Source organism: Thamnophis elegans, unplaced genomic scaffold (genome assembly GCF_009769535.1).
Source record: "Thamnophis elegans isolate rThaEle1 unplaced genomic scaffold, rThaEle1.pri scaffold_336_arrow_ctg1, whole genome shotgun sequence".
Lineage (NCBI taxonomy): Eukaryota > Metazoa > Chordata > Lepidosauria > Squamata > Colubridae > Thamnophis > Thamnophis elegans.
Genome location: NW_022473807.1, coordinates 136 through 25,835, shown reverse-complemented (window position 1 = coordinate 25,835; position 25,700 = coordinate 136). Strand labels below are relative to the sequence as shown.

The 25,700-nt window shown below is 47.1% G+C and overlaps 1 protein-coding gene across 1 annotated transcript; it reads right to left on the bottom strand.

Moving 5' to 3' along the window:
* Positions 1 to 1,244: 1,244 nt before the first annotated feature.
* On the bottom strand, positions 1,245 to 25,415 carry LOC116523467 (pescadillo homolog). Its single transcript, XM_032238584.1, has 15 exons — positions 25,336 to 25,415; positions 22,896 to 22,975; positions 21,074 to 21,227; positions 19,417 to 19,526; positions 18,035 to 18,206; positions 16,429 to 16,518; positions 12,341 to 12,457; positions 11,266 to 11,343; positions 9,667 to 9,756; positions 8,465 to 8,595; positions 5,936 to 6,061; positions 4,271 to 4,455; positions 3,456 to 3,601; positions 2,796 to 2,963; positions 1,245 to 1,976 (listed from the first exon to the last, which is right to left on the bottom strand). Exons 1-15 carry the CDS (start codon positions 25,357 to 25,359, stop codon positions 1,890 to 1,892), a joined length of 1,758 nt encoding a protein of 585 aa, XP_032094475.1. The 5' UTR covers positions 25,360 to 25,415; the 3' UTR covers positions 1,245 to 1,889.
* Positions 25,416 to 25,700: the final 285 nt, after the last annotated feature.

Here is a 25,700-nt window from a genome sequence, read left to right as displayed (position 1 = left end):
GACCTGAAAACCTCGATATTTTGATGAATGCTTTGTTCTCTAAACCTCTAAACAGCAACCCTACAAGGTAGGCAGCGCCCAAGACAAGGGGATGCGTGCCTTGGTCGCGTCCTGCTGTATTGCCACGTGCTCTGCAAAGATTATTGAGACAGGTCAAGGGAATGTATGTCTTCTGGATGACTATAATGGGGTAGTAGATACTAAAAGAAAGATTATGCCAGTGATAAAAAGAACAAGGGAAAAAGGAATATGCTACCAAAAACCTTTTCGAGTTGAACCTGACGGATAGGTGGAGAAGCCAATATATAATAGGCCCCCATTCTCCTTGTCTTAGGAAAGACCTCAAGACCTGGTGCTTCCTCCAGGCACTGGGGATTGGTTAAGTGCAAGTCTCCAGAGGTTGTTTTGTTGCGTGCTTGATTGCCATTTTACACTTTGTCAGCCTCTGTTTTGCTCCTTGCTTTTCGGCTGCCATTGAAACGGGGAGGGAGGGCATGGTATTTGGGTGGGGGAAATAATCTGTACAGGAGGACTGTTAATTGGAAGTTGTTCTCACCATCTTCTGCGCATGTGGGAAGGAGGGGAGTTTCCCGCTAAGGCCAACTGTCCGGCATTCCAACCTGACGATGATTTTTGAGGATGTCTCCCACCTGACAGCTGTGGAGATATTGGATTGGACTATGGTCTGGGGTTGCCAAGGGGAGGGGAACGGGTCATGTCTTGATTATCTAATGCTTTCGCGCGCTTTTGCTCAGATCCGGCTTTGCTTAGCTTCTATTTACTTATAATCAGTAAAAGTACTCTTAATTCTGCAAAATGGAGTTAGCAATAGCAATAGCAGTTAGACTTATATACCGCTTCATAGGGCTTTCAGCCCTCTCTAAGCGGTTTACAGAGACAGCATATCGCCCCCAACCACAATCCGGGTCCTCATTTTACCCACCTCGGAAGGATGCAAGGCTGAGTCAACCCTGAGCCGGTGAGATTTGAACAGCCGAACTGCAGAACTGCAGTCAGCTGAAGTAGCCTGCAGTGCTGCATTTAACCACTGCGCCACCTCGGCTCAAGTTGAGTGGTTTCTTCCTTGGTTAATAAGTCAAGCCAGCCTTGACACATTTCAGCTCTCAGTTTTAACCTGTTGTCTGTTGTTCGCTTATTTTATCATTGTGTTTATACAGTGTATGCCTCCCCGTCACACTGAGTTAAGAAAGAAAGAAAAAAAGAGATGGGTGCAGACTGACAGCTGAACGTCCAAAACTCAAAAAGTTGAGTTTTAATAACTCCTCCTTCGCCGTGCTGTAATTTACAACTGCAAAACCACAAAGTTACCACAACGTTTGCAAAACGAGCAAGTGTTGCTGGCTAGGAGTCACCCTCCAACGAAGGCACGCAGCTAAAGCGATCTTAAGATTTTATTTACATACGCGGCAAGGTGACGTTGAACGAGTCTTAAAATAAGGGGTCCTTATTTAAAATAAGGCGGCAAGAACTTCAAAAATGTTTGGATTCTGTGCCAAAATTAAAAGGGGGAGAAGAGAAATATAACCCCACTCTGCTCAGAAAATCAAACCAATTTTCTGATTCCAGATAGGAACCTTGTTTGTGTGTTTGCTATTTTATGTGTCCTTGGCAAAAGGAGGACTGTTTCTCTCCTCAAGGCTGTTACAGTGAGTGTGATAAAGAGAAAAACTGAATGGAAAGAAGATTTGACATGTCTTTTCAATACCACGGCTTTTCTCCCGATTGGTTCTGCTTATGAAGAGGGGACTCAGGCAAAGCTCCAGATTCCAATATTGTCCATCTCCACGTGAAAGAACTGGCTTTAGGCCCCAGGTCCATTTCCCAGGGCTGCGTTAATGAAACGATGGCCCGAAACGAGACAGGCTCCGCTATTCCCGACGTGCCTTCTTGCTTTTCTTCTTGTCCGATTTTACAGCCGCATCGTGAGCTTTTCGCTTCTCCGCCAATTTGTTTGCCTGAAGAATAAAAAGAAAGGGGAAAAAAATTTGCTATGTCCAATTCTCACAAGAGTTCCCGGAAGATGGGCTCCAGCATGAGTCCGAAAAGCTCAGAAGACTAAGCCTCTGCCTCAAAGTTCTGATCGGGGCTTCCCAAGAGCAGGAAGCTAACTTCCTGACAAAACCCCTTTTTATTCATTGACTGTGAATTCTGCTCACTCACCTCCAGCAAAGTCTTTCGAGGGAGGATTTACAGTCACAGACCTCATCTGGCTTGGAGAGCTGCCAGGCGGATCTCTGCAAAACTTGGCAAGGAGTCTCGGAGAGTCACGAACCAATGAAGTGAACTAACGGTCTCCTGCAAACTCCACTCCCCTTTCGCTCCTCTTTGATTCCCTCTGGGAGGGGCCATTCATTATCCACCTGTGGCCTCACTCCCAAGTCGACCCTTGTTCTTTAGCTGTTCCCTTCGTCTGGCTACTCTGAGCATGCACACACTGGGAACAGGCTCAAGTTGTTCGTCTGCCTCACTGATGCCCGACTCTGAAGGCAGTTGATAACTGGCATACGGCCCTGGGCCACTCTCTGTCTCCGACACAGAGCCCTCCTCAGAGCCTTCCCCAGACTCCAGGACTGGCCCAGGTTCCTCCCCAACCTCCTCACTGTCCGAATCTGCTGCCAGCTCCGCTGGCCGGCAATAACATCCAAGTGACTGGCCCAGATTGCACCCTTCAGCATTATCCTGGGACATGTATAGAGAATTCATTCCTAATTCCCGCAGTTCTCCAAGAACTTCAGGAGGGAAATTGAGCAGAACAAAAAAGAAGAAGAAGATACCTCTCTAATTTTGCGCTTCTTCCCAAACATTATTTTTTGGTAGAGGTATTTTTCCCGTTTCTTCATCATCATGATGGCCAAACGCTTTTCCTCGCTCTGCTGTTCTTGCATCAGCCGCTGCTTATCCTCCTTCACAACCTGGCCAGGTGTCACCTTCACAGGGAGATTCTAAGAGAAGAGGAAATGGTGCACTCAAAAGATAGTTTCAGTTAAACTGGAGAACAAAACTTTCAGGGAAAATCCCTCAGCCAATGCTAGAAGGCTTGCTTTCAATATTAAATCATTATCTCCTTTTAACGACCCCATAATCCCTTGCGGGCCGGAGTCTGGGCAACTGACTGGAGACGAGAGTGTTTACTGGCCGGATGACCTCCCTGTCACCAATGCAGAGTTTTATTCATTATGCCCAGAGAGAGAGAAATATCTGTCTCTACCTAGGATCGATCCCACAGCCTCCTGCTTTCTTTGCTGGCTCACTCTGAGATTGACATCAGTTCAAAAAGAGTTGCAAATCATAGATAGTCCTCGAATTACAGCAGTTCATTTAGTGACAGTTCAAAGTTACGATGGCACCGAAAACCTGTAAGCCTTTTTACTAGGACTGGATTCAATCAACGTCCTACCACTTTCTGACTTCATAATAAGCATCTTTTAGGATACCTTGTTCTGAAATCGCTGTGCTTCCATCTTGCGTAATTTCCCTTCGTCTTCCTTGTCAGAATCCTCCTCCTCCTCCTCCGAGCCTTCAGTTGCACCTTCATCCTCTCCACCGCTCTCCTCTTCCTCTTCCGACTCGCTATCTTTGGCTATTGAAAAGATCCAAACCATGTTAGTTGCTGTTCTCACCCAGGCTTCCCGAGAGAATGAAGCAAACTCCTTGTCCCAAAAAAAAACCCCTTTATTCATTGACGGTGAATTCTGCTCATTCACATTCAGCAAAGTATTTCAAGGGAGGATTTACGGTCACAGACCTTATCTGGCTTGGAGAGCTGCCAGGCCGATATCTGCAAAACTTGGCAAAGGAGTCTCGGAGAGTCACGAACCAATGAAGCGAACTAATGGTCTCCTGCAAACTCCACTCCCCTTTTGCTCCTCTTTTATTCCCTCTGGGAGGGGCCATTCACCATCCACCTGTGTCCTCACTCCCAAGTCAGCCCCTGTTCTTTAGCTGTTCCCTTCCTCTGGCAACTCTGTGCATGCGCACACAGGGAACAGGCTCCAGCTGATGTCTGACTCTGAAGGCAGCTGATAACTGTCAGACGGCCCTGGCCCCCTCTCTGCCTCCGACACCGAGCCCTCCTCAGAGCCTTCCCCAGACTCCAGGACTGGCCCAGGTTCCTCTCCAACCCTCCTCACTGTCCGAATCTGCTGCCAGCTCCACTGGCGGGCCATAACGGTTGCTGAGAAACTCCAAATTCTCAGCCCCTCCCACTGAATACAATACGCTCGCCAGAAGCCCAGGAACAGCTAGATACCTGGTTGTTCACCCTTTTGCAAGGCCAAAAGTTTCAGCTTCTCTGGGGGCATATAGTCCCCTTCTTTCTCGGAGACAAACGGGGAGAGGTGAGGAGGCAGCATTACGCCGGGGAAGTAATCGGCTACCGGAAGGCGCATCTTGGCGTTGACCGAGTCGAAAACCCACTGAGGCTGGAGGTAATATCTGGAAAGAGAGGAAAAGCTAACTTTGAAATGGGTACATTAGAATGTCAGTTGTACATTGTCCTCTTACCACAATGTACAATGAGCCGCGGTACTGCAGTCTACTTCTGCCGGCTGCCTGCAATTTGGCAGTTCGAATCTCACCAGGCTCAAGGTTGTTGGCTCAGCCTTCCATCCTTCCGAGGTGGGTCAAATGAGGACCCAGATTGTTGGGGGGCAAGAGGCTGACTTTGTAAACCGCTTAGAGAGGGCTGGAAAGCACTGTGAAGCGGCATATAAGTCTAAGTGCTATTATTATTCCTTTGTTCTTCCTTTTCCCCTCTCTTCCTCCCTTCCATCCATCCATCTATCTATCATCCATCCATCTATCCATCTCAAGGTTGACTCAGCCTTCCATCCTTCCGAGGTGGGTAAAATGAGGACCCAGATTGTTGAGGGCAAGAGAGGCTGACTCTGTAAACCCTTTAGAGAGGGCTGTAGAAGCACTGTGAAGCGGTATATGTCTAAGTGCTATTATTATTTCTTTGTTCTTCCTTTTCCCCTTCCTCCCTCCCTTCCATCCATCCATCCATCCATCTTCTATCTATCATCCATCCATCTATCCATCTCAAGGTTGACTCAGCCTTCCGTCCTTCCGAGGTGGGTCAAATGAGGACCCAGACTGTTGCGGGGCAAGAGGCTGACTTTGTAAACCGCTTAGAGGGCTGGAAAGCACTGTGAAGCGGCATATAAGTCTAAGTGCTATTGCTGAGTGTGGAGGGAGGGAGGGATGGGCCATGGTGGTTCAGTGATTACAATATAGTATTGCAGGCCAATTCTGCCGACTGCCAGCAGTTCGATTATCACCACCTCAAGGTTGACAGCCTTCCGTCCTTCCGAGGTGTGTAAAACGAGGATCTGGATGGTTGGGGTTTGCAAGAGGCTGACTCTGTGAACCGCTTAGAGGTGGCTGGAAAGCACTGCAAAGCGGCATATAAGTCTCAGCGCTGTTGCTTACGAGTACAACTGAACCCCAAATGTCTGCGGTCGAGACCGCTGCGAAGTGAGTCTTGGCCCCACTTAACCACCTCTCTGGCCACAGTTGTTAAGTGAAACATTGCGGTTGTTACGTTAGTTACATGGTCGTTCAGTGGATCTGGCTCCCCCTCCCCTGAAGGAACACTGCAACCGTCAGAAATATGAGTTAGTTGCCGAGTGCCTGAATTTTGATGGTGTGTGTTTTGCAATGGTCGTACGTAGGAAAAAAGAATCACAAGTCACTGTTCTCAGTGCCACTCTCGCTTCGAATGGTCCCTAAGCGAACTCTTGTAAGCCGAGGACTATTTCACAAGCTCCATTCATGAGCCAAGATCTGACGCAGACGAACAAGATGGGAGTTAATTTGCTTTTGTGACATTTCACAGCGCGGCTCCTTAAAATTTGATATCCATTTTTTTGGGGGGGGGAGGGTGGGGGGGGGACTACCAAAGGGCAGTTCTCACCTTCCAACCACTTGATTCTCTGCGTTTGGGCGGTCCACAATCTGGTGGGTGATGCTTGGATCCGCAACATCGTAGGTGGCGCCAATACAGACCGACTTGTCCCACGACACTTTGCCCCCAAAACACCTGGGGAAGGAGAGGAGGGGCTCAGCCAGAGCTAGCGACAGATTTTGCCTTCAAAGGCATGTTTTTTTTTTCCTATTCTTTTTTCCAATATATTTTAGACTGTTTTTATTAAAGATTTATATCGTGTATGGGTTCTGGGAAGTCGGGGGAGGGAAGGCTGGGTGGGGGTGTTGGGAGGGATGTATATTAGGCTTGACGAGAGGTGTTAGATTTTAAAGTAATATGATTGCACATGTATACTGTCTTCTCTTATTTTTTTCTTTAAAACTAAGATATGTTAAGTATATTGATATGGAAGCATAAATACCATCAACATTGAATGGAGTTTGCTCAGAAGCTGAAATACACCAAGTGAATGAGAGGAAGAGTGGGAAGCAGAGGAGAGAAGAAAGATAGGAAGAGAGGGATAGGAGAGAGGGTAAGGGGGGGAAGATGAGGAGATTACGGAGGAGTGGAATGAAGAGAGAGGAGAAGGAGAAAGGAAGGGGAAGTAGAGTAGAAAAGGATGATGGAGGGAAGAAAGGAGGTAGGAGAGAGGTAGAAGAAAGAGGTGTACGGAGAGCAGAAGAGCTAATAATGGGTTTTTATCTTTCTGGGCGTTGATGGCAAGAGGAACTGATGTAATTACTACTTAATGCAATAGGATATGGGCTATGTAATAGTATACAAAATGGAAAATAAAAAAGTATATTTAAAAAAAAGGCATGTTTAAATTTAAATGTGTGTGTCAGGCCTGCAATTATATTTCCTTTTTGAATTTTGGCCTGCCTTCTCTTATTTCATTATGCTGTCTCATTAGTATAATTGATGGGAGGGGGGAATAGACAGGAGTAGGATTGTGGAATGTATTGTTGTCATTCTTTTCTAGAAGACCAAGGTCATCTTTTGTCTTCGCACCTTTACACCTGACCGGAAGCAGCTGGGTGTAGATGCCAGCGTGGAAGAAGAAGATTGGACCATGTGATGGATTGTGGGTGTGGGGACAAGAACATGAATTTTTAACTGGGTGGGATTCTGATGTCATTTCCAGAATTGGGATTAACACAGATGTGCTAAAATGTCTGTCTTATTAAATTGAAACTTTAAGGATCGTTTTGCCTTGGACTCTGATTTAATTCTACATGATACTTGTTTACAATACGTGTTTGCATTGTTGGAAAAAGCACTGTGGGAACAACCATTGGCCTGGATGGTTGAGAATCTCTTAGGACGTCACAAGAGATTCCCCTTCCCAAGCTCTATAGTTTAAAGTGAGTTTTGCCCCATGGAGTCATCAAAAAAAGGAGGAACATTTAATCTTTATGTAGCCAGAGGGGGATGTCTAGATTCTCAGCCAGGTTAAACGGTGTCCCAAAGGCGCTTTTTCAAGAGGCCACTGGACTTTCTGTTTTTTTTTCCTTTGAAGGCATTTCGCTTCTCCTCCAAGAAGCTTCTTCAGCTCAACAGGCCACAGAATTTATGAGGAAGGCACAACTCACTCAGAGCTGAAGAAGCTTCTTGGAGGAGAAACGAAATGTCTTCGAAGAAAAACGAGAAGGTCCAGTTGCTGTTCTGACCTAGGCTTCCCAAGATCACGAAGCCGACTCCTCGTCCCGATAAATCCTCTTTTATTTAGGTTCGAGGGAATTCCTCTCCAGCAAAGCCCCGGCCGGCAGTCTTGCGGGAGATTTCACAACTACAGACCTTGATCAGGCTTGGAGCGCTGCCGGGCCGATATCTTCCAAACGCCACGCTGTAACAGCAATTACTTGGCAAGAAGTCAGGAACAGATCTTGAATGAACTGAACTCCTGCAAGCTCCACTCCCCTTTCGCTCCTCTTTTATTCCCTATGGGAGGGGCCATTCACCGTCCACCTGTGGCTTTATTCCCGAGTCGGCCCTTGTTCCTTAGCTGTTCCCTTCTCCTGGCAGCTCTGCGCATGGGCACATCAGGAACAGGCTCCAGCTGTTCTTCTGCCTCACTGATGTTCGACTCCGAAGGCAGCTGATAACTATCGGATGGCCCTGGCCCCCTCTCTGCCTCCGACACAGAGCCCTTATCAGAGCCTTCCCCAGACTCCAGGACTGGCCCAGGTTCCTCCCCAACCCTCCTCACTGTCTGAATCTGCTGCCAGCTCCACTGGCCGCTGACGGGCTTCAACAGCTGCCTCTTGAAAAAAGCATAGCCAGAGGGGGAAGACAACTTACACACACTGCCTCCCCCGGAGTAAGATTACATCCATTATCAGGCACATTGACACTTCCTGGTGGTCCTAGTGGAGATGCTTACAGGAGGCTCACCTTCAACCATGACCTAAACGCAGCCCACCACTCAAAGGGCTGTAGAGCAACACAACGTTAGTCCCACGCTTGCCCCGAGTTCCAGAAGAGAGCCGGTGAGACGAAGGCGAAGACTTAACACACCTGATGACAAAAGCTAAGGGTTCGCGCGGCACCTCCCGGTTGAGGAAGAATTGCAGCCCTTCAAAGAGCTTCTTCTGTTTCTCCAGATCCTCTTCTTCCTTCTTCCTGGTCTCCTCTTGTTCGGCAGTTTCCTGGGTAGAGAGAGAAAGAGAGAAAGCTCTACCGACTCCCTTCTCCGTGTGGCAAAAGGTTACGGGCGCCAAAATGAACGAAGGGACAAAAATCTCGGGCCTTTCGTGTATTTAATTCAATGCGGTGGAACGTCGTCTGGATTCCCAGGAGGGAATCAATGAAGAAATCATCTTCGAAGAATCACTACACGAGCCACGGTGGCGCAAGTGGTTAAGAGTGCAGTACTGCAAGCTACTTCTGCAGATTGCCGGCTGCCTGCAATTTGGCAGTTCGAATCTCACCAGGCTCAAGGTTGACTCAGCCTTCCGTCCTTCCGAGGTGGGTCAAATGAGGACCCAGATTGTTGCGGGGCAAGAGGCTGACTCTGTAAACCGCTTAGAGAGGGTTGTAAAGCACTGTAAAGCGGTATATAAGTCTAAATGCTGTTTTCCTTCCTTCCTTCCCTTCCCTTCCCTCCTTCCTGTTAAAATACAGTACTGCAGGCTAATTCTGCCGATTGCCAGCAGTTCGATCCTTGCTGGCTCAAGGCTGACTCAGCCTTCCATCCCTCCAAGGTGGGTCAAACAAGGACCCAGATTTTGTTGGAGGGCAAGAGGCTGACTCTGTAAACCGCTTAGAGAGGGCTGTAAAACACTGTGAAGCGGTATATAAGTGCTATTGCCAGCCATCTTTCTTGAGTTCGGGAGACTCTGTATGGACATTCCACGCAGGGCGTCAGCGGAGTCGGATCTCAGATTACAGCAGCTGGGTTGAGATGGATGCAACTATTGGGTAATGTGATTTATGACACAGACTGAAGGGAGGAAAGGAACACGGGCAAAGTTCAAAAGCGGATAAAGAAAGCAAAAAAAGATGGCTGCAAATAAGAAACGCCTAATGAAGCTGTTAATAAATCACTACTTTTTATATTACAATATTGGGTCACTAATTATGAATCAGGCATTGTTAGGGAACTTTACACTGGCATTTTCTTAACAATAACTACTTCAGTCCCCCCCACAACATCCTGCGTGTCGGGAAGGTATTTTCCTCGACCCCCCCCAAAAAAAGGGGGTGGGGGTGTCACTCACTCCTTCCACAGGAAACTCATCCACTTCAGCTTCATCCTCTATGTTAGGAGCAACGACTCGGGCCAGGCTGGTGCTGAGAGCTGACAGTTTCTAATGGGAAAGAAAAGAAGAGAGAACCATGAATTGATGGGAGACGTGATCCAAGCGAACTTAAAGCGAAGCACCCTAAACCCTAACTCAGAAAAGTTTATTTTTCGTTCTCTTACGTATAATTATAGGTATACATTCACATTTTTTTATATTCATCATTCTTAGGCATTTGTCGTTCCATTTACAGGGTTATAATATACCATTTGGGTTGCTTTGTTTACCATCCCTCACCTGTTTTGACACCACTTTCTTTTCCCTTCCTCCCTTCTCTACTTTCTTCCTTCCTCTCTCCTTTCCCTTCCTTCTTCCCTACTCCTCTCTTCCTCTCTCCTTTCCTCCCCTCTCCTTCTCTTTCTTCCTCCTCTCATTCCCTTCCTTCTTCCCTTCCCTTTCTCCTACACCTACCCTTCCTCCACTCTCTCCTTCCCTTTCTCTCCCTTCCATCCTCTCCTTCCCCCTCTTCCTCTTCCCCTTCCTCCCCTCTCTCCTTCTCTTTCTCTCCCTTCCTTCTTCCCTTAACTCTCCCCTATTCCTCTCTTCCTCTTCCCCTTCCTGCCCTCTCTCCTTCTCCCTTCCATCTTCCTCTCCTCACCTCTATCTTCTTTCCCTCCTTTTCCTCTGCTCTCCTCTCCCTTTCTTTTTCTATTATTATAGGTTCTTTCTTTTCTCCCTCTTCTCTTTCTTCCTCCCTCTCTTTCCCTTCCTTCTTCCCTTCCCTCTCCCCTACTCCTCTTCCCCTTCCTACCCTCTCTCCTTCTCTTTCTCTCCCTTCCATCCGCCTCTCCTTGCCTCTATCTTCCTTCCCTCCTCTTCCTCTCTTCCTTTCTTTTTCTATTATTATAGGTTTTTTCTTTTCTCCCTCCCTCCCTTCTCTACTTTCTTCCTTCCTCTCTCCTTTCCCTTCCCTTTCCTCTCCCCTACTCCTCTCTTCCTCCCCTCTCTCTCTCCCTTCCATCTTCCTCTCCTTACCTCTATCTTCCTTCTCTCCTCTTCCTCTCCTCTCCCTTTCTTTTTGTATCGTTGTGGGTGTCTCTTCCAGCTCTTAATTTTTATTTTCTTGGGGTGGTATTTCCGCAAATCCCAATATAGCTGGGTGGTATCATTTCTTGTTCCCTTTCCCTCTTAGATCTATCCTGATTATGTTTCCCCCCCCCTCTTTTGTATCTTACTTTTGAGTATATACTTATATACTATTATTATTTTTTTCTATTCCCCCGTCCCTCCAATGTGTCTTAAGGAGGGAAAGCTGTTAAGACCTGGCTATTCCGGCAAGCCTGGGGCTGTTGACCTCACTGTTGAGGTCCAGCCCCGATTAGAACGAATGCATGTGTTGTGCTTTTAAATCTGTCTTTTTTTTAAATATATAATTTCTTTCTTCCTCTTCTTTTTGTAAGCCGCCCAGAGTCCTTCGGGATTTGGCGGCATATAAATTCTATTAATAAATAAATAATAAATAAATAAATGTGGAGGAAAATTTGGAAGGACAGGATTGGGCATCTGCGTTCTCACCTCCAAAGTGCTCTCAGAGTCCAAGGCGTAAGTTTCTCCATCCTCTGGCTGGCTCTCTAATGAAGAATGGCCTTCGATCTAAAAAAAAAACACACAATCATCCCGGAGACGGCGAGGTCAACCCTCTGGGATTGTCCAGACAGGCCACCCAAACCGTTGAGTTCTAAACTCTTACCGTTATTTTAAGGTTACAGTCCCAGAAACTTGCAAATATGTTTTGGAATATTTCTTTTAAAAAAAAGGAAGTGTTGGGTCTGGCTTAATATTAAAAAAAAAGGAAGCTGGAATCAGTTAAAGGGCGACCCTGATTTACAACAGTCTGTTTGAAGTTATAACCGCACTGGAAAAAGTGACCAACAGAACAGAATTGTTGTGGCCCACCAGCGGCCCACAGAGCTAGCAGCAGATTCGGACAGTGAGGAGGTTGGGGAGGAAGATGGGCCAGTCCTGGAGTCTGGGGAAGGCTCTGTGTCGGAGGCAGAGAGGGGACCAGGGCCATCTGACAGTTATCAGCTGCCTTCGGAGCTAGACAGCAGTGAGGCAGAAGAACAGCTGGAGCCTGTTCCTAGTGTGCGCATGCGCAGAGTTGCCAGACGAAGGGAAGAGCTAAAGGACAGGGGTCGACTTGGGAGTAAGGCCACAGGTGGACGATGAATGGCCCCTCCTAGAGGGAATAAAAGAGGAGCGAAAGGGGAGTGGAGTTTGCAGGAGACAATCAGTTCACTTCATTAATTCGTGACTCTCCAAGACTCCTTGCCAAGTTCTGCAGATCTCGGCCTGGCAGCTCTCCAAGCCAGATAAGGTCTGTGACCGTAAATCCTCCCTTGAAAGACTTTGCTGGATGTGAATGAGCAGAATTCACAGTCAATTAATAAAAGGGTTTTTTGTCGGGACCAGGAGTTGGCTTCATGCTGTCGGGAAGCCTCGGTCAGAACAAGAATAGCATCCATAGTGTTTTGCCAACGGCTCTGCCTATTTTTTTCAATGGTCATCTGGGTATCTCTCTTTCTATCTAGGGATATTGCCTGTTAAGAAGATAAACTGGGCTTCTCAGTAGCTTGTCTGTTTGACTCACCTTTGGGGGGTAGTGCAAGTTGAGCGTCTGGTAGAGACGGAAATTGACAAAGCCGAGGAGGGTGGTGTAGAATTCAGTGAAAGTAGCCATGACCCTATAATCCACATCTGTCGGGTGCTGGAAGAAAGTCAGCCAGTCACTCAATCAATCAATGTGCAGAGACATAAAAAATAACTAACTCCCAGTTCTATTTTCTTTTCGTAAACAGGAATATATTTGTTTTAAAGAAAGGGCTGGCTTAATTTCGTGACCCGACAAATGTGCGGCGACGAAACCCCGGCAAGAAAACCGCGACATCATAAACACGCCCACAACAATGCGCCGACAAAACCGCGTCCACAAAAGCGTGATTTCAGTTAAGGTAAGGGTTAGGTTTAGAACTCGCGGTTATTACTTGTTTGTTGAAGGTGCGCTTTTGTCGGCGCACTGTTTTCGTTGTGCTTCTGTGTTCATTCGTCGGCGCGATTTAGAACTTGCGGTTTTCTCACCGCGGTTTCATCACCACGCTTTTGTCGAGTGCACATTTGTCGGGGAACCGCTTAATTTTAAAAAGGAAGTTGAAATAAGTACAGGGAGAGACCGTGATTGGAGGGGGCAGTGATTTCGTGTGCTGCTTGCATTCCCATGGATGGGACTTCTCTTGTTTCTGCAGACTGGTTTCTGGCATGATGTGGTCCAGTTCCGGTCCACGGACTCCTGTTCTAAGCTATCCTTCCCACATCAGGTGGGAAGTTTGATAGCTTTCTCAAAAGTTCAGCAGGTACAACTGCCAGCCCCCGCTGCACACTGGGGTTAATCTTTCGGGACACGGGTATGAATATGCATGTCTACGGTTAACACAAAATGCAGGATCAACCTTCGAGGCAGTCTGTAAATCAGGCCTAGAGCGGTCTGCTTTCTGGGTCATCTCTCCATCTGCATAACCTCCCATAAGCTTAGGTCAAAGATTCAGCTTTTCTTACGAAGTCCTGAATCTGATTTTTCCAGTAAGGAAGTTTGTCCTTGCTCTAACTCTCTCTCAAGAGAGAATTGGGACTGAAATTGGAATGTTGGTTGTTAAGTCATTTCAGGCGTTAAGTCAAGGCACCCGGAGACTGGACTTCATTTTATGACTGTTTTTAACAACAGTTGTTAAGAGAGTCATCGTGGTCATTAAGTGTAGTACACAGTTGTAAGTGTGAACCCACTTTACTCAATGGATTTTTTTTTTGGCTAGAAAATGCAATCATGGGACACTGCAACCGGTTGTAAATGTGAGATCAATTGCCAGCACCCAAAATACAATCAGGAGATTGTTTAGGGTGAGGTGGCAGTTGAAACTTCAAGGATCATGTTGTAAGTAACTTTTTTGGAATCTGTTTTAACTTTGAATGGTTATCGTAAGTCAACCTGCATAAAATAATTTTACGCTTGCAATACTTCAGCTATTAAAATGGATAGATTTTTTTCTTGTTTATCGGTACTTATTTTCAATACATAATTTGCAATCAATTATGTAAATTACCAGCACTGAAGGAATAAAATATATCAAATTTATCACATTACAATGGAAAAAGAGATCTTACAGGCCCAAGAAGGGATACCTTGGGTTGGTAATAAGAAGAAAATGTAATGTTTTTTTAAAAAAATGAGAGGAATGCTTGTAAATAAATTAAGACAATGCTGTGTCCAAGCAACTGAACCCAAACAGCTTCTAACAACGAAACTCCATGCTTAGAGCTAATTGTTAATTGCCATTTTCACCTTGTTTTTTTTTAAAGTTAATGATTTCCTTCCCACAAGAACACCAAACATTAAACCCCAAGCACCAGAGTTCAGCAAACAACAGGAAGGAATCTGCCTTCGGGTGAAGAAAGACTAATTCTGTTCAGTACATAACAGAGTTGGAAGGGACCTTGGAGGTCTTCTAGTCCAACCCCCTATTCAAGCAGGAGACCTTATACTGTTCCAGAGATGTCTCCAACATCTTCTTAAAGACTTCCAGTGTTGGGGCATTCACAACTTCTGGAGGCAACTTCTGTTCCACTGATTAATTGTTCTGTCAGGAAATTTCTCCTCAGTTCTAAGTTGCTTCTCTCCTTGATTAGTTTCCACCCATCGCTTCTTGTCCTGCCTTCAGGTGCCTTGGAGAATAGCTTGACTCCCTCTTCTTTGGGGCAACCCCTGAGATATTGGAAGACTGCTATCATGTCTCCCCTGGTCCTTCTTTTCATTAAACTAGACATGCCCAGTTCCTGCAACCGTTCTTCATATGTTTTAGCCTCCAGTCCCCTAATCCTCTTTGTTGCTCTTCTCTGCACTCTTTCTACACTCTCAGCATCTTTTTTGCATTGTAATGACCAGAACTGGATGCAATAGAGCCAAGGTGGCGCAGTGGTTAAATGCAGCACTGCAGGCTACTTCAGCTGACTGCAGTTCTGCAGTTCGGCTGTTCAAATCTCACCGGCTCAGGGTTGACTCAGCCTTCCATCCTTCCGAGGTGGGTAAAATGAGAACCCGGATTGTTATTGGGGGCAATATGCTGACTCTGTAAACCGCTTAGAGAGGGCTGAAAGCCCTATGAAGCGGTATATAAGTTGCTATTGCTAATCTGAGTGTTTGGAAGCTGGCTGTTAGAAGTGCCGTATAGTGATCAGCGTGAGCTATTGTAAGTTTTGCAACTGCTAGCAAACTTTGAGTACCAAACTGATTATATGGATACTGGACTATGTTATTTGGATTATCCCTTAACTGAAGGATATTGATGACTGAATGAATTATCCGTGAATGACTTGGATTGTTTGATGGACTCTGATACGGCTATCTCCACGAAAGTGAGAGCCTATTTAAACTGCAATGTCTCTGTATGCTGGTTTGTGTGTTCCCCAACACAACTCTCACAACGCTTCTCTGAACGCACTCGATCTCACAACGGGGAGATTACCTAACAGGTGTGATGGAGGGGAGCCAACACTGTTTCTAGGACCAAACTGCAGATTTCGTGCAGGCCGCATCAAACTTGCCCCATGTTCGCCTGCCACTCAGCCCTCCATCTTGAATGGTCAAGCTGCATTTATTTCTTTTTTTTAATTGAAAATTTTGGGGAAAAAAAACTTTTACAAATATTTACCTCCCTTCCCCACCCCACCCAAACCCCCCCTCCCTTCCCCCCAGCTTCCCAGAACCAATACAGGGTATAAATCTTTAACAAAGATATTCTAAGATAAACTTTTTTAAAAAAGTTAGTATCATCTTTCATTTGAGCTTTAACTCCTCTTGTTTTCCCTAAATTTATTTTAAATCCGGACACTTGGCCGTATTGATTAATCATATTCATTAAAACCTTACTGCAGTGGTTCCCAAACTTGGCAACTTTAAGACTTGTGGACTTCAACTCCCAGAATTCTCCAGCCAGCAGAGCTCTGCCTTACTAGATTCCTGTGGTTGGGTTAATGTTATGACCAAATCATCCGCAAAAGCGCGTGTTCTATATTCTTGATGCCTAATCTTGATTCCCTGCAAATCATCTGATCCCCGTATTTTATTCAACAATAATTCCAGAGTTATGATAAACAGTAATGGGGATAGGGGGACAACCCTGCCTTGTACCTTTCTCGATTTTAAATGGATCTGTTAAACTTCCACTGACTATAATTTGTGCTGTTTGTTCCTGATATATTGCTTTAACTGATTGTAAAAAGTGTTCTCCTATTTGCATTATTTTCAATAAAAATTGCCAATTCACTCTATTTCTATTTCTTAAATTTATAGGCCGCCCAATCCCGGAGGACTCCGGGCGGCTTACAGAAATAAAAATATTAAGAAAAGATTAAAAGCAAATAAAACACAGCAGATTAAAAGAAACACAACATGCACCCAATCTAAGCGGGGCTGGACTTCAGTCATGAGGTCAACAGCCCCCAGGCCTGCCGGAATAGCCAGGTTTTGATAGCTTTTCGGAAGGCCATGAGAGTGGGTAGGGTCCGGATCTCTGGGGGTAGCTCATTCGATCAAAAGCTACATTTATTTCTCAAGGACAGGGGGTCGCGAGCGAAGAGAAACTTTTAACCTGGTCCAATGGTGTTAAACAACAACAGCCCCATACTCACGTTGTGGGAAAAGGCGTACGGCGTTATCCAGGTCACAATCTGGCCCAGCACCTCTGCCTGGTAATAGATGCCTTTAATGGAGAGAAAAACCTGTGGAAAAACAGAGAAGAACGAGACTCTAAAACTGCAGGAAAGAAAGGACGAACACAGGGTTGGTAAACCTTCTGGGCTCAGAGGGTCAACAATACTGCAATGTGCTCTACATGGGGCTGCCCTTGAAGAGTATTTGGCGACTTCAGCTAGTCCAGAATGCGGCCGCGCGAGCGATTGTGGGTGCACCTCGTTTCACCCACATAACACCTCCGCGAGCTGCGCTGGCTACCTGTCGATCTCCGGGTACGCTTCAAGGTGCTACTTGTCACCTACAAAGCCCTTCATGGTAGTGGATCTGGGTACTTGAGAGACCGCCTACTGCCAATTACCTCCACGCGACCTATTAGATCTCATCGATTAGGCCTCCTCCGAGTTCCATCTGCCGGTCAATGCCGACTGGCAACTACGCGGAGGAGAGCCTTCTCGGTGGCAACTCCGACCCTATGGAACGAGCTCCCCGTGGAGATTCGTACCCTCACCACCCTCCAGACTTTCCGCACAGCCCTTAAAAACTGGCTATCCCGTCAGGCCTGGGGCTAAAAACTGTAACCCACCTGAATGGTATGAATGTTGTGCTTTTTAATTATGTACTGTTTTACGTGTTAAATGTTTGTTTCCCCCCCCCCCCCTTCGAGTTGTAAGCCGCCCTGAGTCCCCCCAGGGAAAAGGGCGGCATATAAATAAACTCTCAATCAATCAATCAATCAATCAATTCAGAAAATGCCTAACTCTGCGGGGCGTGTGAACAAAACAGTCACTTAAAAAAAAATATACAATCCAATTGTGTGTATGACACCCACACACAACCCAGGATCGGCCACGTGCCACTTTCCTTCAGGAAGTGTTCTCTTTTTGGTCGACCCACTCTGCGGCGTGTGCCGGGCCTTCTCAGCGGCCCACGAGGCCTTCGTTCTTGGGAATAGCTTCAGGGAGTCCGCGGCCTCCGAACCCCTCACAAATATATGGTTTTTAAATGCTCCAGAGGCCACGCAGCGGCCTGGCCCTCTCTCGTGTGACTTTGGGAAGCTGCACACAACCGCACCGCTATTCATGCATGGCCTCCGGAGTCTCCAAAAGCAGCACAAAACCACGAGCTTCGGAGAAGAGTTGCTGTTGAACACTGACGTGTTGCTCAAATTATGGCGCGTCAGCTTAAAAATGTGTGTCATACGTACGCTGTCTGTGGACTAGCAGCTCTGTTGTTTTGTTCTCTTGGCATGTATTCATCATCATTTAACGACCCCCATAATCCCTTGCGGGGTGGAGTCTGGGCAAGTGAATGGAGCTAGCAGAGTATTTACTGGCCAGCTGCCCTTCCCTGTTGCCAGTATGGAGTTTTGTTCGGCAGATAAATTCTCATCGTGCCCAGAGAGAGAAATATCTGCCTCTACCTAGGATCAAACTCACAGCCTCCAAATTGTGAGGTGAGAGCGCCCCCACTAGGCCACTGCATCATTCTTATTCTCTTGCCATGTATTGATCCGAGGGAAATCGATCGGCATCTCCAGCTCACCTTGCGAAGACCGCGCGAGGCGACGACATAGTTAAGAAACTCCACCGTCAGCCGGCGACACAGCTGGATGGTTTGGACGTGACACTTGCCGGTGCGTGGGAAGGTGGAGAAGAGGACGCACATGGAGAGCGCATCGTCCAAATCCCGCAGGGCGTCGACGAAGGTTGGGTATCTGCAGCCATTGAGAGATGACAAGTTCAAACCCCACCATCTGCCTCTCCTGACACTTATGCGAGAGAGTTTGCACGTATCATTGTGGCTTCCTGCTATCACGGCTTAATCTGCCAACAGGAATTGCCCCAGATCTGTCATGCGACCTTGCTTAACCAGGTTTCGTTGAACAAACCGTAATCGTCTGGATAACCACTCAAGTCGAAGCAAAACTTGATATGTAATTGCAACACTAGAATTTGCAGACAATCATTTGAAAACTGCTTACTTTTGTTCTGAACTAGGCTTCCCCAAAAAGCACGAAGCAGATTCCTGGTCCCAACAAAACCCCTTTTATTAAACACATGTGAATTCCTCTCATTCACATTCAGCCAAGGCCTGGCAAACAGTCTTTCAAAGGAGTATTTATGACCACAGACCTTATCTAGCTTGGAAAGCTGCCTTGTCAATATTTTCCAAATGAGGCGCTGTGCAAGGAAAGGCTGGGCACAGAGTCTCTGAGATTCACGGACAGATCTTCACACTCCTGAAACAAACTAACGAACAAATTGTTTCCTGCAAACTCCACTCCCCTTTCGCTCCTCTTTTATTTTGTTGCTGGTTCTGTTCTGACCGAGGCTTTCCAAGAGCATGAAAACAAACTCCTGGTCCACCTTTTATTAATTTACTGTGAATTCTGCTCATTCACCTCCAAAGATTTTCCAGGGAGGATTTACAGTCACAGACCTTATCTGGCTTGGAGAGCTGCCAGGCTGATCTCTGCAGAACTTGGCAAGGAGTCTCCAAGGAGAGTCACGAACCAATGAAGCGAACTAATGCAAACTCTCCTGCAAACTCCACTCCCCCTTTGCTCCTCTATTATTTCCTCTGGGAGGGGCCATTCACCGTCCCCCTGCAGCCTTACTCCCAAGTCAACCCCTATTCTTCAGCTGTTCCCTTCACCTGGCAACTCTGCACATGCGCACACTGGGTACAGGCTCCAGCTGCTCTTCTGCCCCACTGACTCCAAAGGCAGCTGATAACTGTCAGATGGCCCTGGCCACCTCTCTGCCTTCGATGCAGAGCCCTCATCCGAGCCTTCCCCAGACTCCAGGACTGGCCCAGGTTCCTCCCCAACCCTCCTCACTGTCCGAATCTGCTGCCAGCTCTGCTGTCTGGCCACAATTTTCCCCTCCCAAAGCCATGAGATCTTGAGGGCCTTCAACTATTACCTCTCTTTGATGATGTGGTCCAATTTATAAGCCGGCTTGTTGTCTTTCAGCCGCTGCACGGTGGTCCATTCGCTCTTCCCGTAGGCTTTACGCAATTTGCGGACAAACACCTTGGGGAGGGAAACATTTTACAGCCCCACACTTCCCAATGTCCAGACCACAATTCTAAGGGTCCGGCTTGCTATCCACCAGCAACTTTCCTTCCTCTTCTTCAACAGGGATACCCCGAGACTTTGGCTAAGGAGCCGAGGTGGCGCAGTGGTTAAATGCAGCACTGCAGGCTACTTCAGCTGACTGCAGTTCTGCAGTTCGGCTGTTCTAATCTCACCAGCTCAAGGTTGACTCAGCCTTCCATCCTTCCGAGGTGGGTAGAATGAGGACCCGGATTGTTGTTGGGGGCAATATGCTGACTCTGTAAACCGCTTAGAGAGGGCTGAAAGCCCTATGAAGCGGTATATAAGTCTAACTGCTATTGCTATTGCTAGTTTTCTTTTATACCAGGGGTGTCAAACTTGTGGCCGTGGTCCAGATGCATCACGGGCTGGCCACGCCAACCCCCATTTTAGCAAAAGGGGGGGGGGGAAGCCATGATACGTCATGTGACGACGTGAGTTTGACAAACCTGTTTATACTAAGCATATTTTTTTAAACATATTTTTACATTTCTCTTAAGGTAAAGGCTCCCCTTGCACCTATGTGCTGGTTGTTCCCGACTCTAGGGGGCGGTGCTCATCTCTATTTCAAAGCCGAAGAGCCAGCGCTGTCTGAAGACGTCTCCGTGGTCATGTGGCCGGCATGACTCAATGCCAAAGGCGCACGGAACGCTGTTCCCTTCCCACCAAAGGTGGTTCCTATTTTTCTACTTGCATTTTTTACGTCCTTTCGAACTGCTAGGTTGGCAGAAGCTGGGACAAGTCACAGGAGCTCACTCCGTTATGCGGCGCTATGGATTCGAACCGCCGGACTGCTGACCTTTCTATTCGGCAAGCTTGGCGTCTTAGCCACTGAGCCACTACGTCCCTTTTCTCTTTCTCTTATGAACATAATTAATTAATACTAATCTCATTTCTCTTATGACCTTATTCTAAATGCTCTTATTTCATAGACATCAAATGCTTTTAACTTCTCACCCAGAATTTCCAGCAGCTTTAATGGTTTTGGAGCGGGATAAAATGATCTTAAATTAACTTTGCCACTGACAACCTGAACTGTTTAAGTGAAAACTGTGCCGATCAAATCGTTAACACGGGAAGAGAAAATATTCTGCAACTGGGCATGTGGCAGAATAGCAATTTTATTAGCAAGTGCTAATAACTTCCCACTCGCTGCCCCCAAGGTGGCTGTTACCCCCAGAGGTTCATCTGAGCCGAGGTGGCGCAGTGGTTAAATGCAGCAGTGCAGGCTACTTCAGCTGACTGCAGTTCTGCAGTTCAAATCTCACCGGCTCAGGGTTGACTCAGCCTTCCATCCTTCCGAGGTGGGTAAAATGAGGACCCGGATTGTTGTTGGGGGCGATATGCTGACTCTGTAAACCGCTTAGAGAGGGCTGAAAGCCCTATGAAGCGGTAGATAAGTCTAACTGCTATTGCTATCTGCAGCTTTTAATCATTTCAGGGGTCCCATCCTCCTCCTTCCCTCCCTCCCAAAATCGTGATACCTTATAGTCCCGGAATTTGTTGACGATGGGCTCATGGAGGAGAAATTTTATGTCTTTCAAAAGGTAGAAGGTCCGAGCAGCCGTTGATCCTTTGTTCACCTTTTTCTTGTGTTTAGGTTCGTGGGGATAAATCCCTTTTAGGATGCAGAGTCGCCTGGAAAAATGAAAACAGGGGAGAAGACGGATTCAGCTTGCTCATTTGCTACCGTAAAGTCTTGGCTGCAGAGGTGGTATTCAGCCAGTTCTGACCGGTTCTGGCAAACCGGTAGCGGAAAATTTTGGAGTAGTCCGGAGAACCGGCAAATGCTACCTTTGGCTGGCTCTGCCCTCATCTATTCTCTGCCTCCCAATTCCCAGCTAGTCAGGAGGGAATGGGGATTTTGCAGTATCCTTTCCCTGGAGTGGGGAGGGAATGGAGATTTTGCAGTATCCTTCCCCTGGAGTGCGGTGGGAAGAGAAGGGAGATTTTACAGGAGTGGGGAGGCAATGGGGATTTTGCAGTATCCTTCCCCTGGAGTGGGGTGGGAAGAGATTTTACAGGAGTAGGGTGGGAATGGGGATTTTGCAGTATCCTTCCCCTGGAGTGGGGAGGGAATGGGGATTTTGCAGTATCCTTCCCCTGGAGTGGGGAGGGAAGAGAAGGGAGATTTTACAGGAGTGGGGAGGCAATGGGGATTTTGCAGTATCCTTCCCCTGGAGTGGGGTGGGAAGAAATTTTACAGGAGTAGGGTGGGAATGGGGATTTTGCAGTATCCTTCCCCTGGAGTGGGGAGGGAATGGAGATTTTGTTGTATCCTTCCCCTGGAGTGGGGAGGGAATGGGGATTTTGCAGTATCCTTCCTCTGGAGTGGGGAGGGAATGGGGATTTTGCAGTATCCTTCCCCTGGAGTGGGGAGGAAATGGGGATTTTATAGTATCCTTCCCCTGGAGTGGGGAGGCAATGGAGATTTTGCAGGAACCTTCCCCTGGAGTGGGGTGGGAAGAGATTTTACAGGAGTAGGGTGGGAATGGGGATTTTGCAGTATCCTTCCCCTGGAGTGGGGAGGGAACGGAGATTTTGATGTATCCTTCCCCTGGAGTGGGGAGGGATGGGGATTTTGCAGTATCCTTCCTCTGGAGTGGGGAGGGAATGGGGATTTTGCAGTATCCTTCCCCTGGAGTGAGGAGGGAACGGAGATTTTGATGTATCCTTCCCCTGGAGTGGGGAGGGAAGAGATTTTACAGGAGTGGGAAGGAAATGGGGATTTTATAGTATCCTTCCTCTGGAGTGGGGAGGAAATGGGGATTTTGCAGTATCCTTCCCCTGGAGTGGGGTGGGAAGAGAAGGGAGATTTTACAGGAGTGGGGAGGGAACGGGGTATCCTCCCCTGCCATGCCCACCAAGCCACATCAGGGGTTGCCCCAAAGAAGAACCTATTCTCCAAAGCCCCAGTGGGTAGGAGAAGAAGCGATGGATGGAAACTAACCAAGGAGAGAAACCACCTAGAACTAAGGAGAAATTTTTTTTTAGAACAATTGACCAGTGGAACAACTTGCCTCCAGAAGTTGTGAATGCTCCAACACCGCAAGTCTTTAAGAAGAAGTTGGACAAACATACATTTCATAAATAATTAAAACACGCTTTGGCCAAGCATGTTGTGTGCGTGACCTCAACCATCACTTAGCCCAGTGTGATCCTTACACAAATATTCCTCGGTCTCCAAATTTGCCCGGCTTCATCCCATCAGTTTCGACTCCAACCCTACCAAGGCATCACTGCACCTTCCCTGCTCAACCAGAGCAAGTGACGCCTACGACAGACCGCTCAATATCTTTACCGTACCTGAAATCCGGAAGGCTGAGCTGCAGTTTTTTCCGAGCTTTATTCCTGGTGATATAGTTGGTGGCGGAACCCCTCTCGTACTTTCGGGGGGGAAAAGAGAGACAGAGTAGTTAATTATCTTTTGCCTGCAAAGGACTATCGCTTTACTACCAGAGGCTGGACGGGCAGCCTCCCAGATACGCTGCAGCTCCTCGGTTGACATATTTGCCCAGCTGGAAAGTGCCAGGCATAAAGGGCCTCCAAGGATTGATGTAATGATCTACAAGAGCGTCCCTTGGGTGAGAGACCAAGAAGAGGACTTAAAGACTAAGCCAGGGGTCTCCAACCTTTTGGACCTCAGGGACCAACTGAATTCCTAATTTTAAATCCCGCAATTCAAAGATGCTGGCTCCCCGCCTACAAAGCGCCCTTGACTACGTGCCAGAATGGTCAAACAATTGGCAACTCCAAATCCCGACTAATAAAGGCTCCGTCTTACGCACTGGCAATGAAAATCAGAACGCCAAACACCAGCTGGGCGGGACACGACTTCGTAGACGATGCTCACTCAGTCCAAGACCTCGGAGGGCTCATCTCGAACGATCTAAGCCCCACTGTAACAGCATTGCCAAAAAGGCATTAAAGAGCTGTCAACCTAATCTTCTTCTCCAGCAACATTGTATTGCTAACTAGGGCATACAAAACCTTTGCCAGACCCGACCTTGGATACAGCTCTGTGAAGTACCCGTGGTTCGTCCATGAGGCCAATGTTGAGAAAAGACACGGACACGAGCTTTCTCGGGATGGAGTGACCCAGATTGGGGTCTGGGACCCCCTTTTATTGAGATAGGACAAAGGCAGGAGGAGCAATCAGCATGTGATTTAAGACAGCCTGTCAAACTACAATTGCTAATCTACTGCTCAGGGAAGTTCTGTCTATATATGGTCAAATCCTGGGCGTCGTTGGGTAAGGCACATCTAGAGTGAACTATCAGGATGTTATGGAGTACTATCAGGATGTTATGTCCTTTAGGAGTTTGTGTTTTCCTGTGTGGTTCAGCATGTCTGCGCATGCCCTGTATGCACTGGGCCATGGGTGACCGCCACACCTACACAAGGAGTTATATGACAACACAGCTCATCTGCCTGGAATCCACACTGCACATCGGGACATTAATACGATCGAGCGAGTCCAGAGGTATTTCACGAGAAGAGTCCTCCACTCCTCTGCTCACAACAGAATACCCTACAACACCAGGAGTGAAATTTTGGGCTTGGGCAACCTGGAACTATGCCGACTAAAGTCTGACCTAAGTGTAGTTCACAAAATTGTCTGCTACAACGTCCTACCTGTCAACGACTTCTTCAGCTTCAACCTCAATAATATGTGGGCAAACAATCGATACAAACTCAAGGTCAACTGCTCCAAACTCGATTGAAGAAAATACGACTTCAGCCACAGAGTGGTCAACGCCTGGAATGCTCTACCCGACTCCCTTGTTATGTACTCAACCCCCACCCCCCCACAGCTTCAACCTTAAACTGTCTAGCATGGACCTCACCCCATTCCCATGAGATCCATAAAAGGGTTGTGCGTAAGCACACCAGCGTGCCTTCCGTCCCCTGTCCTACTGTCCCAATTTATTTGTATTCATATCCTTCGTTCATGCCCCTGTTTATTATATTTATACCTGCTTATCTTGTACATGTTTGACAAACTAATAAATACAAATGCAATTTCCCCACTCAAGGTTAACGGCACCTCACCTCACCCTCCTTGCCTCCAAAGAGTATAGAATAGCAGAAGGGACCTTAGAGGTCATCTAGTTCAACCCCCTGCTCCCCATTTACTTGTGCTCATTTCCTGCATTCACGCCCATCTTCAGACTTATACCTGCTAACTTGTACATGTTTGACAAACTAAACAAACAAATAGAATAGAATAAAATAAATAAACAAATAAAATATAAAATAAATAAAATAAAATATAAATAAAATATAAATAAAATAAAATATAAAATAAAATATAAAATAAAATATAAAATAAAATATAAAATAAAATAAATAAAATAAATAAAATAATAAAATAATAAAATAAATAAATAAATAAAATAAATAAAATAAATAAAATAAATAAAATAAATAAATAATAAAATAAATAAATAAAATAATAAATAAAGATAAATAAAAAATAGGGGTAGACTGCTCTTGAGCGAGGAGGCTCGACCCTCGGCTCCATTCTTCCCAGAAGCAGTTGCTCTGCTCGGACGGGACAGAGACCCGCGAAAGCGGCGACTCGCAAGATGCGTGTCAGAGGCAGCGGCTAAACACGGAAGTGGCAGCGCCTGCATTCAGACGTTCTTTCAAATACACGTGGGGGGAAAAAAAAGAACCTCGGACGCTTTTTCAGGGCGGGCGTTGCAGCCGCCGAGACCACGCGTGGAGAGAGCCCCTGCGGTACCTTCTTTTTCTCCAGGCCGCCCATCGTGACCGACCGGCCGCTTCTCCCCCGCCGCCTTCGGTCCACGTGGTGAAGATGCTTCCGGGGAAAGGGCTACGCCCCGCCCCTTCCGCCATCGGGAGGCCCTACTCTTCCTTCTCTGAGGGTTGTCTACATTAGTGCCTGAATGGGAGCCGGGGGGCGGCTCTAAAGGCCTCGGGAGCGGAGTCAGCGTGGGTGGGAAGATGTGCTTTATCCTCGTGGTTGATCACGCCACGAAACTCTTCCCCCGAGGTCGCTTTTTCGAGCAGGCACATAATTAGAAGGCCGGAGAAGGGTCCTCTGGAGAAAAGGGTCCTCTCGGGGGGGGGGAGCATGATGGGGAT

What these genes read in the sequence shown, in the direction of transcription:
- LOC116523467 (XM_032238584.1), bottom strand. Translation starts at nt 25,359, where the DNA reads ATGGGCGGCCTGGAGAAAAAGAAG. An exon ending in ATGAGTTTCCTGTGGAAGGA is followed by an intron (nt 8,596 to 9,666) that starts GTGAGTGACACC and finishes CTCTCTACCCAG; the next exon opens with GAAACTGCCGAACAAGAGGA. An exon ending in AGAAGCGCAAAATTAGAGAG is followed by an intron (nt 1,977 to 2,795) that starts GTATCTTCTTCT and finishes TTTATTCTTCAG; the next exon opens with GCAAACAAATTGGCGGAGAA.